The sequence below is a fragment of the Phalaenopsis equestris genome, unplaced genomic scaffold, assembly GCF_001263595.1.
Source record: "Phalaenopsis equestris unplaced genomic scaffold, ASM126359v1 Scaffold000552, whole genome shotgun sequence".
Taxonomy (NCBI): Eukaryota; Viridiplantae; Streptophyta; class Magnoliopsida; order Asparagales; family Orchidaceae; genus Phalaenopsis; species Phalaenopsis equestris.
In genome coordinates this window covers 3294402-3307124 of record NW_018164992.1, presented here as the reverse complement: position 1 = coordinate 3307124, position 12723 = coordinate 3294402, and the positions used below count along the sequence as shown (strand labels likewise).

The window sequence follows — 12723 nt, the reverse complement described above, 5'->3', positions numbered from 1 at the left end:
TGAGTGCATCTATTTTATGAGATGAATTTACAAGGAGGAGATAGAAAGAGAGAAGAATCCAAGGCATGGGTTTGGTTTTAGTTTTTGCTGTTGCCTATAAATTGGAAGCTTATATGCATTTTGTTTCAATGAAAAGAAAAAGAAATTCCTTTCTCTTTTTCTATTTTTCCCATCAGTGATAGATCTGGCCCACTTTGTCAACAATTAATAGCAAGTTCATGAAATGAAGTCAAATCAAATACATTATATGTAGTACTAATACCAAGACTTCTAGAAGTCGGAACCTCAAATTTATTAGCAGTGTCCTATGTGCTTTGTGATTTTGGCGATGTTATCTTCAATCTATCATTTATTTCTTAATTTTTTTACCATAGTTTTATTTTTTTGATCTTATCCATGCATATTTTTTTCTTTTTTATGCAACTCCAGACCACTCAAGTCAACCTTTTATTGAAGTATCTTCAATAACCTTTGATTTAATCATTCCTAGTTTTGCTTTCTGCATATTTTTATATTTTAATAATATATGTGAAATTTGCGGTTTAGAAAATGCTACTGAAGATCATGGAATAACTATATATTTTTTAGGAATAATTACATACATACCACCCGAAACATTGACATTTACAACGTAAGCACCCAGGTGATTTTTTTGAACTGCCGATCCGAACTATTGATAATTTAATAAAAATGAAAAATATGGGTTGGTGTTTTTCCATGAATTTTGATATTTGAGTGAGAATTTGAAAAATGGATGAAAGACGGTGGTTGATTTGTAATAAGCAAGTTTCCTGTGGTCTATATGTAATTGCCCCCCTCCTTTTTTTTTTCATTTTTCCTTCTAAAATTGTGTATAAAAACCATCTGCTCTATCTGCTTTCTGGCCTTGTTTGATTTGCATTTTATATATTTAACGGCAAAACTTCTTAGACTATCTAAAGAAACAGACATCTAACTTTTTAATGAGAGATTATATTCTTCATAGTCCACCCGTGAGTACCTTTAGTGTAAAAGATATTTCTAAGTTTTGCTGAATTATACTTTTCTAGTAACTGTCACATAAAAAAGTCTCAAAAAACAACTGATCATATGAAAGCCTACGATCATATTAACTTTAAAATGTGTGTTTATCAAAGACTGTAGGGGCATTTACATACATACCACCCAATTCCTATGTATTTACAAATCTAACACCTAAACACCTTTTACATATATATATATATATATATATATTTATTTATACCACTCAAATCTTTCATATCATTTACAAGTACTACTATTTTTAACTTTTGAAAAGTGATATACACCTTTTCAAGCATGTGTAAGGTGGCATATATGAAAAAATTGAAGTTTAGGTGTTAGATAAGTAGAATACGTAGGAATTGAGGAGTATCCATGTAAATTTTCCGAGTCTTCTTTATTCAGGATCATCAATCTAACTGCACTTTTCCTTTCCCAGTCCTACTTCCAATTACAAGTTTTGATTGGGATATCTCACAGTTCAGAACATCATCAGAGCTGACGAAGATGACTTTGAAAACATCAAACTGAGCTTCATTACTGAAGCTGCTGATGTACGGCCGGATGGTTCGGCGATAGTCGGCCTTAATAAGCCACGAGTAGCAAGCCTGCAACGACTTCCAGACATGGAGCATTGCCACCAACGGCTTATTGTGGCACTGGAAACACACGCCGGCAGTAGACTCCTTGACATTGTTGAAGCTCGAACGGAGAATTGTCATACACGCAGAAGACAGATCAGAGCTATCGTCAGATGCGGGGACCATTCCACATAGCAGAATTGTGTCGCCGGTCGAGAACCGGGCGTTCGGCTGGCCGTCTTTGGATTCTCCGGCATATACGCTGTAAAAACCGTGCTGAATGAGGACTGCAAGGTGTGATAAGTCTTCCATGGCTGATAACTGTTAGAAGGAATGTTTGAACAATTGAAAGAAGGAAAATTTTTATACATAGCACACGATTCTTCTGTGTTTACATAGTTAGCACCTAAATGTTTCATATATCACATTAAAAGAGTGCATTGCACTTTTAAAATGAGGTAATAGTACTAGTTTTCATGTGATATTAAAGATTTGAGTGCTATGTGTGTAAATATGAAACTCTAAGTGTGAGATATGTAAATACATAAGAATTGTGTGCTTTTGTATGTAAATGCCGACCAACTGCTGTATTGTGAGCTCTGAACTTACCAGAGCTTCATTCAGTATATGTCTGTCTTCTTCTGATCTCTTGATCCATGCACCATACCACACAATCTGATTTCAAGAGTCGAAGATTTCATGATAGAAATTTACATATCATACATATCTACATATAACGAAAAGTTCATGGGGCGAAATTTACCAAGTTTCCATGAATGCTCTTCATCACCGAGCTATAAACACAGCCGAGATCCTCAGCCTGGAAGGAGAAACATTTCATCGAATCGATGATTTCGTCGTCGAGAACACCAACCGACCGCAGCACGAAGAAAGTGAAGTCTAAGTTGTTCTTGAAAGGCACAAAGCAAGGCATGATCTTACACCCTTTTCCTTTCTTTTCTTCCAATGATGACAACAACAAAAAAAAAAAAAAGTTTTCTTTTGTAAAGAAGATGAAGTGCAGAATCTTATAAGGCAGCTGTTCTAATCTTTCTGGTCATATTTGGCAGCGCTGAGGACCGGAAGCTAATCAACACGTGCGGTTGGATTCATGGAAGGTTTGAAACTGTGGGAGTCTCTGATGAATTTTGAGGTATTGGGACAAGTTTTAGTAGTTTTCTGGGTTTTTTTGAAATTTTTTAATGGCTGAAATGGGCTTAATCAACTATGAAGACTGGTATCATGCATTCTTTGATTATGACCGTTGGAACTACGTGGGCGCTGGCGTCAGAAAAAGTCTCGAATCTATATTGGGAAGAATTTCTGTTATAGGGACAATTACTTACATACCACCCAATTCCTATGAATTTACATATCTAACACCTAAATTTTATTTTTTATATTTTTATCACTCAAATCTTTAGTATCATAGAAAAATATGGCTATTTTAGCTTATAAGAAAAAAATAAATGCATCTTTTCATTCATAAGGAGACATATCTGTACAAATTGAAGTTTAGATGTTTTATACCACTCAATTTATGATTTTTCATATCTGAAATTTACGTTTGATTTTTATATTGGGAGATTTACATACCTACCACACAATTTTTATGTATTAACATATCAATCATTTAACTTTAATTTTTAGCTACAAATCACTATTCTATGCAGAAAACATAGGAATTCGGTGGTTTGTACGTAAAAATTGAAGTTTTTGGTGGTTGATATGTTAATATATGGGAATTGGGTGGTACTTTATCTATTAACAAAAGGTGCAGTTTACAATTTAAATTTAGAAAAAGTTGTACTTTTAATGTGATATGAATTATTTGAGTAAAAATGTAAACAATTAAAATTTGTACGTTAGGTGTGTAAATATATAGAAAATATGTGGTAAGTATGTAAATTCACCAATGTATATTAAATAGGAGATTAAGTAATCGATAATGATATAATTAAGATAACTTTGGTGTATATGTAGGGTTGGAATTAGTGCCTTCCTCAAGGGGATAAAAATTTCATTGGCATTAAAGTGAAATAAAATTATTAAATTGCATAACCTATTAAGGGCCCGCTTGGGGCAGCTTATAAGTGCGGCGATATTTTTGAAAACGTCGCCTAACCGTTTGTTTTGCATGTTTTTGAAAATACTGTTTCTCGCGTTTGGGTTTTTTACACTAAACGTAAGCTGCGGGTTGACCCACACGGTCAACCCGCGGGCCGCTTTTCAGGATAAACTGTTTGTCTTGAAACGCACAAACTGCCCCAAACAGACCCTTAAGTGAAATCATGTTGCTCCGCCTTCATATGGGAAAATTGCATGAAGTTAGGTTTAGTGGAAGAAATTTTAAGGCCTTTATGTTAATTGAATTATACAGTTTTTAGGTAGACGTTTTAACTAGGTGTTATAAATATAAATATCAAAATTTAAGTGTTAGATATATAAATGCTTAAGAGTTGTGTGATATGTATGTAAATTTTTCTAGAATATTTGTGTTTGGTAACGAGTGTTTATGTAATTATTTTTCTTGTTTTCTTGCTAATTATTGTATTAAAAGCGCTTATTTAATGTCTTTTATTTAACAAATGTATATATTAAATGAATGAGACTGGTGCTAATCATAACGTAATAAACTCAAAATTGCTATTAATGTATTTTAAACTTGAAGGAATTTATTAGTTAAACCTTACTAATAAACTGCGGTGAGATCCTTTCTTCCGCTCACCATTATTGGTTAGGTTGAAAATTAGGCCAAATCGGACCCCAAGTAGGATGGGACTTCTTTGTCGGGGTGATATGAGTTCTCTTTCTTTCGTCTTCATTTGGGCCCATATTGAACTTTGTTGAAAGTGACCCGTCTCTAGATCTTTCAATCAAAAGGAGCCAAGATAAAAAATGACAACAAAGAAAAAGTTTGAAAGATCTACTTACATGCCACCCAATAAATATGTATTTATAAGCCAACAATAACAACAACAAAAATCCTTTATCCCACTGTGGTGTTGGCTACATGAAACTTTTTTCTCCATTGCATCCTATTGTGTGTCATCTTTTCATTTAAATGTAATAAATTAAGATTATTTTTTATACAATGCCCAAATTTTTCTTGATCTACCTTTGCATTTCTTAACATAAGTCGAATCTAAAATATCTACTCTTATAATCAGATCATCAGATGGTTCACATTTAGTGTGACCAAACCATTTAAGATGACACTCTCTAATTTTGTTCGCCACAGGAGCTACACAAACCCTTTCACTGATATATTCATTGTGCATTTTGACTCAAGTGTATAGCCACTCATCCACCTAAGCATTCTCTTCTCGGAAACACCTAACTTAATTTTATTCTCCTCTTTTAAAGGCGAGCATTCTGTGCCATAGAGAATTGCAGGTCTCACCATTAGCTTATAAATTTTTTTCTTTCAGTCCAAGCGATACTTTTCTATCACACAATAGGACCAAAGTATTCCTCCACTTCAAGCTACCAACTTGAATTCTACTAATAACATCTCCATCTATATCACCATCACTTTGAACAATCGACCTGAGATATCTAAATCATTCACACATTTTAATAATCTGATTACTGATAGTTACAACTTTGTCACTAGAGCTATTACTTCTAAAATTATATTCCATATATTCAATTTTAGTTCTTACTTAAACAAAGGCCTTTAGACTTCAATGTAGACCCCCATAATTTAAGTTTTTCCTGAGCTCTTTCTCTAGTCTTATACACAAGAAGATATCATCGGCAAAAAGCATACACCAAGCTACAACCTCCTGTAGATGTCCTGTAAGGGCATCTATAACTAAAGCAAAAAAGATATGGCTTAAACCTGATCTCTGATGTAATCCAACTAAAATAGGAAAACATTTGGTCAATCCTCCTTTTGTCCTCCTTTTGTTCGAACACGAACACAAGTAACAACTCTAGTATACATATCTTTAATGACTTAAATATATGTCATATCAACATCTTTCTTCTCTAGAACTCTTCAAAGGATATCATTAGGAATCTTATCTCAAGCTTTTCTAAATCAATAAAAATCATATGTAGATCCTCCTTACTCTCTCTGAACTTATCCATCAAACCTCTGAATAAATGTATAGCGTCCATATTAGACCTGCTTGACATAAAACCAAAATGATTATGAGAAATCATTGTAATATGTCTTAACCTATGTTCAAATACCCTCTCATAATTTTAAAGTATGACACATCAACTTAATTCTTCTATAATTTGCACAATCTTTTGCATCTCTTTTATTTTTAAAAATAGGGACCAAAATACTCTTTCTCTGTTCCTTGGATATCTCTTTAATTTTTAAAATAAATTAAAGGAGTAAGTCAAAGAATTCCTAAATCTTCTAAATATTTCCACACTTCAATTGCGATATCATTAGACCATGCAAACTTTCCACCGTTGGTTTTTTTAAAGCTTCATTAACTTTTTTTTTTTACTAATGCGACAAAAAGATTGAAACATTTTATTATTATTAACAATATTAAGATCAATAAGGTCGATCTTATTTTCAGAACTTTCATTGAAAAGTTTATCAAATACATAAATTTTGATGTTTACATTTATTGTACTTTACAACTTTACCTACATATGAAAAGTTTTATTTCACCATGAAAAATTGAAAATACTTATATTTTCGATATGATATAATATTTTTTGTGTCATTTTACTTGCTATACTAACGCTTAGGTAGATAAAAAAAATCTATATAAAATAAAATAATTAATAATCATCTAAAATTATAAGAATGCTAATTTACTATTATTTATTAGGGCATTATTGCCTTTATTAAAAATTATATTGTAGTTGAAAATTTAGTAATCTTTGGAAGCATTCAAATATAAAATATTACATGCTTTTTTATGCTTATAATTTCAAACTATATTAAGAGTATACTTTGTTACAGGTAATTTTGGGACAATTATGAAAATTTGTGGCTTATTAAAAATTTTGTAGTTCAATTTCAACATATTCAAGTCCAATGAATGTATCACATATCAAAGCATATTTATTCTAGCATAAGACCAATGTCATCATAGTTCATTAAGGGCCCGTTTGGGGCAGCTTATAAGTGCGGACGACATTTTCAAAACGCCACTGTACCGTTTGATTCACGCATTTCGTAGCTTATCACAAACCGTGTTTGGGTTTTTACACTAAACGCAAGCCACGGGCCGACCCTGCGGCCCGTCTGCGGGGCGCGTTTCAGGATAAACAGCTTATCTTGAAACGCACAAGCTGCCCCAAACGGACCCTAAGTAAAAAAGCATAATCAATCATGTATCTCTACCCATTTGTGAAACTCAACATGTGCTATATCTTGCTTCAAACCTCCTGCCAAACATGTGTCAACCCTCCAATTTTTACATTTGAAAGTTTCAGTCAAGAGGACGCACCTACTAGATGTACCCATGCATTACTACTTTTATGTTTGTTCTTATGTTTTGTTCTTTTTATTACTATAAAATTTCTAATCATTTTTTTTGTAGTGCTCATACACTACGGGAAAAAAAACAATAATCGACGGAATAACCGATGCTTTAGTCCTGTAGGAAATATCGACTTAAATTGTGACAGCTTTGTGACGGTTTAATACAAGAATAATTTTTTATGGTTTTCTGACTTTTCAATCCGTAGCTAAAGCGCATTCGACTTATTCTTGTCATTGCCGACGGTCTATTCCTGCTGGGTCATTGCACTTTAGTCTAAACTCGTCACAAAATCAAATTGCCATTTTTCTAGATTTATTAAAACTCATAAATTCGAAATGAGTTAAATCTCAGAAACTTTTGAGCAGTGGGCGAAGTTAAAACTCGTAAATCCATCGGTTTCATATACTAAATTTGGGACTTACGGGTCAAATCCGTGAAATCAGGATTTACGAAATTCGGGATTATATTTTGCCCAAAATGACCGTCTGCCATGTTTTAGCCTAAATCCAAGTTAAATGCTAGTTTAAATTTGTTGCTAGATTGCCTCTAAATTCAATTGGTGGAATTTTTTGCTTTACATAGAAATTAGGTGGTAGATAGGGTAGGGCTGTGAATTTAGCTCGATCAATGATATTGGCTCGAAAATTGATTTAATTTTGACTCACACTACAAGCTCGGATTGAAATAAGTGTGTTGAGCTACGAGGTAAAATTTTGGATCAATTTTCTTTCGAGCTGACCCCAGCTCGATTTGTCAGCTCAACTTGATATCAGATTGTTTAACATCCGTTGCATATGGTTTAAGGAGTATGTAGTATACATTGAAGACAATAACCTTCAATTATGTATTCATGTTTATCAATCTAATTCTTGTTTAATTCAATATACAAAAACAATGGTCCTGACTCTCTAAGAAGAAGAGACATTCAGAGGAGCTTTGAGCACAAGACAAACGATCGTTTTCTTGAGCAGTTCGGCGATAACAGAAGACGTGTCAGTGCTTTCTGTGGCTCGACGAGGATGTGTTCGTAGCCCTGCTTAGGACCTGAGATTCTCCCGCTTACTAGAAGAAGTGAGAGCAGGCCAAGTAGAATCGCTGCTTTGACTGTGGAGACCTGTGAGTCTCGAAGCAAACTGGTGGGACGCTCTCACATATAGAGTATAAGAGGAGACTAGTAAGACTTATTTTCTGCATTAAATCTTATTTTATATTATAGATGTTAACTGTTTTATTACATTGACAACTCCAGAGAAAGGATGAGAACCATCCGTTGCGGAGTTACACGAGTGTACTCATAGGCGGCAGTGAAATAAGTCCTAGGTGGACAGCAGATCCCAGACGACGCAGGTAATCACAAGATTAATTGTTATACAATTTAAATATCCATCTAAGCTTATTTAATCACTAACTTTCACTAATCACATTTTTTTGTAGAACTTCTAGAATCTGAAGAAGAGTCGATCCCAATAGTCGGGTGGTGGTCCGACCACAGGTCATTATGCTTCTGATTACAACTTGTGGAGGGAGGCTATTGGTTGCAAGACGAAGGACAAGGTCTACGGATTAGGTTCTCAGGCGACGACCAACGCTGCTATTCCGCTTAGCACATCTGGTGCATTGACTTTTGCTGCACACGAGGAGTCTCGTAGGTAGGTTGATGCTTGGGTCTCCACCCAACTAGCCCAAATAAGCTCGGAGATGGAGCTGAAGATGAAGATAGAGTTCGATGTGATAGTGTGTTATGCACGGTAAGGATCAAAGCGGCTAGCTCAGGATGTTGATGACGAGGATGATGATGATGAGAGGACGGAGGAGGATGATTTTGTTCATGTAAAACAAGTTATTCGAATGAATAATATTCTGTATGGACAATCGTTCATTTCAGTTGCTTTAATGTCATCGTTTGCCTTTTATTTATGTCTATGACTTTTGTGTTAATTGCTAATGTGATATTAGTTCAATAACTGCTTCGATTGGTACATTGTGTTGTATGGAAATTATAGTCTTACGATTACAGATGTGTAAAGTGTAGTGTTGAAGGAGATTTATTTACGTAACTTCTTTTGCTATAGTTTTTCGATGGCTTTACAATTGTTTGGATGAGTTCCGACGGTCATTTGACGAACTATCAAATAAGCAACGCCATTCTAAGTTGTTGCACTTTCCGGCGGCTAAAGCCATCCGTAATTTTCGACGGTCAACCAACGATGGTGCGACACTTTTGCAATGGAAGTGCTACGCTTTTCCGACGGCTAAGGGCGTCAGTTATAGTATCGAAGGACACCGAAGGTGTAACAAAACCATAGATTTGAACCAACAACGATGGGTAAGGTTCGTCAGTTAACTAGCGGTTAAAAAAAATGTCGGTAATTTCGTAGGTAAATGAATTACCTACAAGTGATTTTACTATGTCAAATAAATGATAATTAAATCGTTGGAAATGATTTTATCGACGAATTTTACATATTCTCCTACGGTATTAAGCAATCGGAAATAGGTTAAATTCCTATAATGATAGGTCTACAAATTCAAACAACTTTTCTCCTTGTTTTATGAATTTTTGTATTATTTATCATGTCAGTTATCAACCCTCTACATAAAGTATACCAATCATATTTTATTATCATCTTTTCAATCTATTAACCTCGGATAATAAAAATTTCTCTTATAATTGGTAACTGCATGCTCACTATTCCATTCTTTAGCATCATTTGTGGAAATTCAACTTTAGTCTAAAATATAGATATCTTAATAACAATAATACCAATAATAATGGTGGCCAATCGAAGTCTCATGTTTAGATTGGTACTATTCATGATGGACACCATGTCAAATACAAAAATTTAGCTTATTTCTGATGGTCTAATACCATCTGAGATTATTTAAAAGTCATTGGTAAAGTCATTTCTGATGATTAACTATGGTCTATTTGGTGTAGCAAAATCGCTTTTTGGTCATTCATTTACCCACGAAATTATCGACAATTTTTTTTAACCGACGAACCTCACCCGTCGTTGTTGGTTCAAATCCATAGGATTGTTCTTCCGTTGGTACTATAATCTACGCCTTTGGCCGTCAAAAAAGTGTAGTACTCCCGTTGTAAAAGTGTCGCACTTCTATCGGAAAAGAATCGCACCATCGTCGGTTGACAGTCGAAAATTTCAGATAGCTTTAGCTATCAGAAAAATACAAAACCTTAGAAAGACGTTGCTTATTCGATAGTCCGTCGAATGACCGTTGGAACTCATACAGACAATCATAAAGATGTCGAACGACTGTAAAAGAAAAAAGATAAAACTCTTTCTTCAATTATATAATTTACACACCTACAATCGGAAAACAACAATTTTCACACAGCACAATGTACTAATTAAAACATTTATTAAATTAATATCATATTAGTAATTAATGCAAAAATAATAGACATAAATAAAAGACAAATGATTGCATTAAACCAACCGAAATGAATAATTGTCCATAAAAAAAATTATTAGTTCGAATAAATTATTTTACATGAACAAACAAGAAAAAAACTAACTCTCGAATCCTCCTCCGTGCTCTCATCATTATCATCTTGAGTTGGTTGCTTTGATCTCCCTCGTGAAACATCACAGCAAACATTGTCTTCATCTTTAGCTCCATCTTCGATCTTATTTAGGCTAGTTGGGTGGAAACCTAGGCAGCAACTTGCCTGCAAATCTCCTCCTTTAGTGCAGTATAAGTATATGCCAGAGGGATTATACCACAAACTCTTGAAATCACATGTCTCGAACTGCTGTCATTGTTTAAGCTATAACAGATGTTAAACGATCTGATATCGAGCCGAGCTGGGGTCGACTCGAAAGAAATTTGATCCAAAATTTTGGCCCGTAACTCGACGTGTTTGATCCGAGAGTGATGTATGTGCCAAATTTTGAATTAATTTTAGAGCGGTTATCATTATTTGATCTAAATTTGCAGCCCTGCCCGACTTACTATCTACTTTCTACGTGTTGCAAAAAATTCCACCAAATCCGAATTCAAGGGTTGTCTGCAACAGATTTAGGCCAGGATTTAGGCGCGGCTTTATGTTGCCCAAACTGACCATCGGATAGGATTTAGGTAAAATCCTGCTCTAAATCTGTTACCAGACAGCCCCTATATCCAGCTTAAATCCTGCTTTAAAATCATTTTTAACCTAAACATAAAAATATCAAATGCAATATAAATAACGGTTTAAATTCCATTAAAACTAGAATAATTTATTGAATTGATTTTACTTTCGATTTGGCCGTAAGAAATCGAAAAAATGATGCACACTAGAGAGAAATCCTCGAGAAAGGCAAGCGCGGGTTCGGGGGATCAAGGGTGGGTGAGAGGAAGAAATGAGAAAATATTTTATGTCAGTTGGATATATTTAGTCTTCCTACATCTTCCCGACGAATATAAAACCGTCGGTTTTAACTGTTGGTCATTATGATATGACCGTCGGTATACACCTAAAAAAATGAAGATTTGGTTTTCAGACGAGTTTAGTCCATCAATTTATAAAGTGTAATGAACCGGCGGAAATAGATCGTTGGCAATACCAAAAATACCGTCAGAATCGCTTCAGCTACGGATTGGAAGTTCGAAAAGCCGTCGGAAATTATTCTTATATTAAACCGACACAAAGCTGTCGAAAATTATTCTCGTATTAAATCATCGCAATGTCGTCGGAAGCTAAGTCAATATTTCCTACTAAACTAGAGCCGTCATCTATTTCACTAGTTATTGTTGTTTTTCCCCCTAGTGGTTTGGGAGCCATCAATGGCAATACTTTCATTTGGTGATATTCATAAATTGTTCCCCCCATTAACATAAGACTATTCAATAATGCATTGAGTTATCATCAAATGAATTAAGCATTTTTTTTTATGGTCTAGCATTTCATTATGGTCTATGAATTGAGCAATATTTCTTAGCTTCTCATCCTACTTTATTTTTCTAATAATATTACATACTAACTTCATTAGAAATCAGACCAAGCTCTTCTTTTTTTAATTTACTTTATCAAGCAGTCATTAAATCAATTATCACTCATTTTTTTGATGGTTATTAATTATGACCTTGAAACATATAATTTCTACTATAGCAATACAAACTGTTAAGGTTATTATCAAAATGATAAACATGGTGGTATGTTCATTAACTTGAGAACATAATAGAGAAAAGAAGAGGAGAGGAAAAGAAATGAAGTGTTTGTTTGGGTCAGCTATAACTTATTGAATAATCTGTTAATAAGCTATGTGCGGTGGTTATTACAAATTTTTTATTTTTATTTGGAAAAACTAGACTGCTGCCAGAAAGCTGTCACTGCACCTAGATAGGTGCGGTATGAAAACACTGCTTTCAGCGTTTTCAAAATGCATAAGCTATCGAAACACAGTTTACCCAAACAGTCCAGGTGCGTTTTCAAAACGCCACCGCATCAAATAAGCTGCCCCAAACGGACCCTAAGTCTGAAGGAAGATAAATCACTTTTCTTATCATTCTCACGTACAAATACAACCAATAGAGTCTGTATATATTATATATAAACTTAGGAAACGACAATTTTGTAAATACTGCCAAAGAGTAGAAAAGTAAAAAAAATGCAATAGATATCCTGAATATAAAAGTTCTAATTCTAATCCCTAATC

The 12723-nt window shown here is 34.2% G+C and overlaps 1 protein-coding gene and 1 long non-coding RNA gene across 2 annotated transcripts; one reads left to right on the top strand and one right to left on the bottom strand.

Moving 5' to 3' along the window:
* Positions 1–1321: 1321 nt before the first annotated feature.
* LOC110029214 lies at positions 1322–2535 on the bottom strand. The gene is made up of 3 exons (XM_020731397.1): positions 2365–2535; positions 2211–2276; positions 1322–1922 (listed from the first exon to the last, which is right to left on the bottom strand). Exons 1-3 carry the CDS (start codon positions 2533–2535, stop codon positions 1431–1433), a joined length of 729 nt encoding a protein of 242 aa, XP_020587056.1. The 3' UTR covers positions 1322–1430.
* A 5404-nt stretch (positions 2536–7939) lies between these two features.
* LOC110029281 lies at positions 7940–8873 on the top strand. Its single transcript, XR_002294513.1, has 3 exons — positions 7940–8237; positions 8313–8410; positions 8498–8873. It is a non-coding gene; the product is annotated as an uncharacterized LOC110029281 (long non-coding RNA).
* The last annotated feature ends 3850 nt before the right edge of the window (positions 8874–12723 follow it).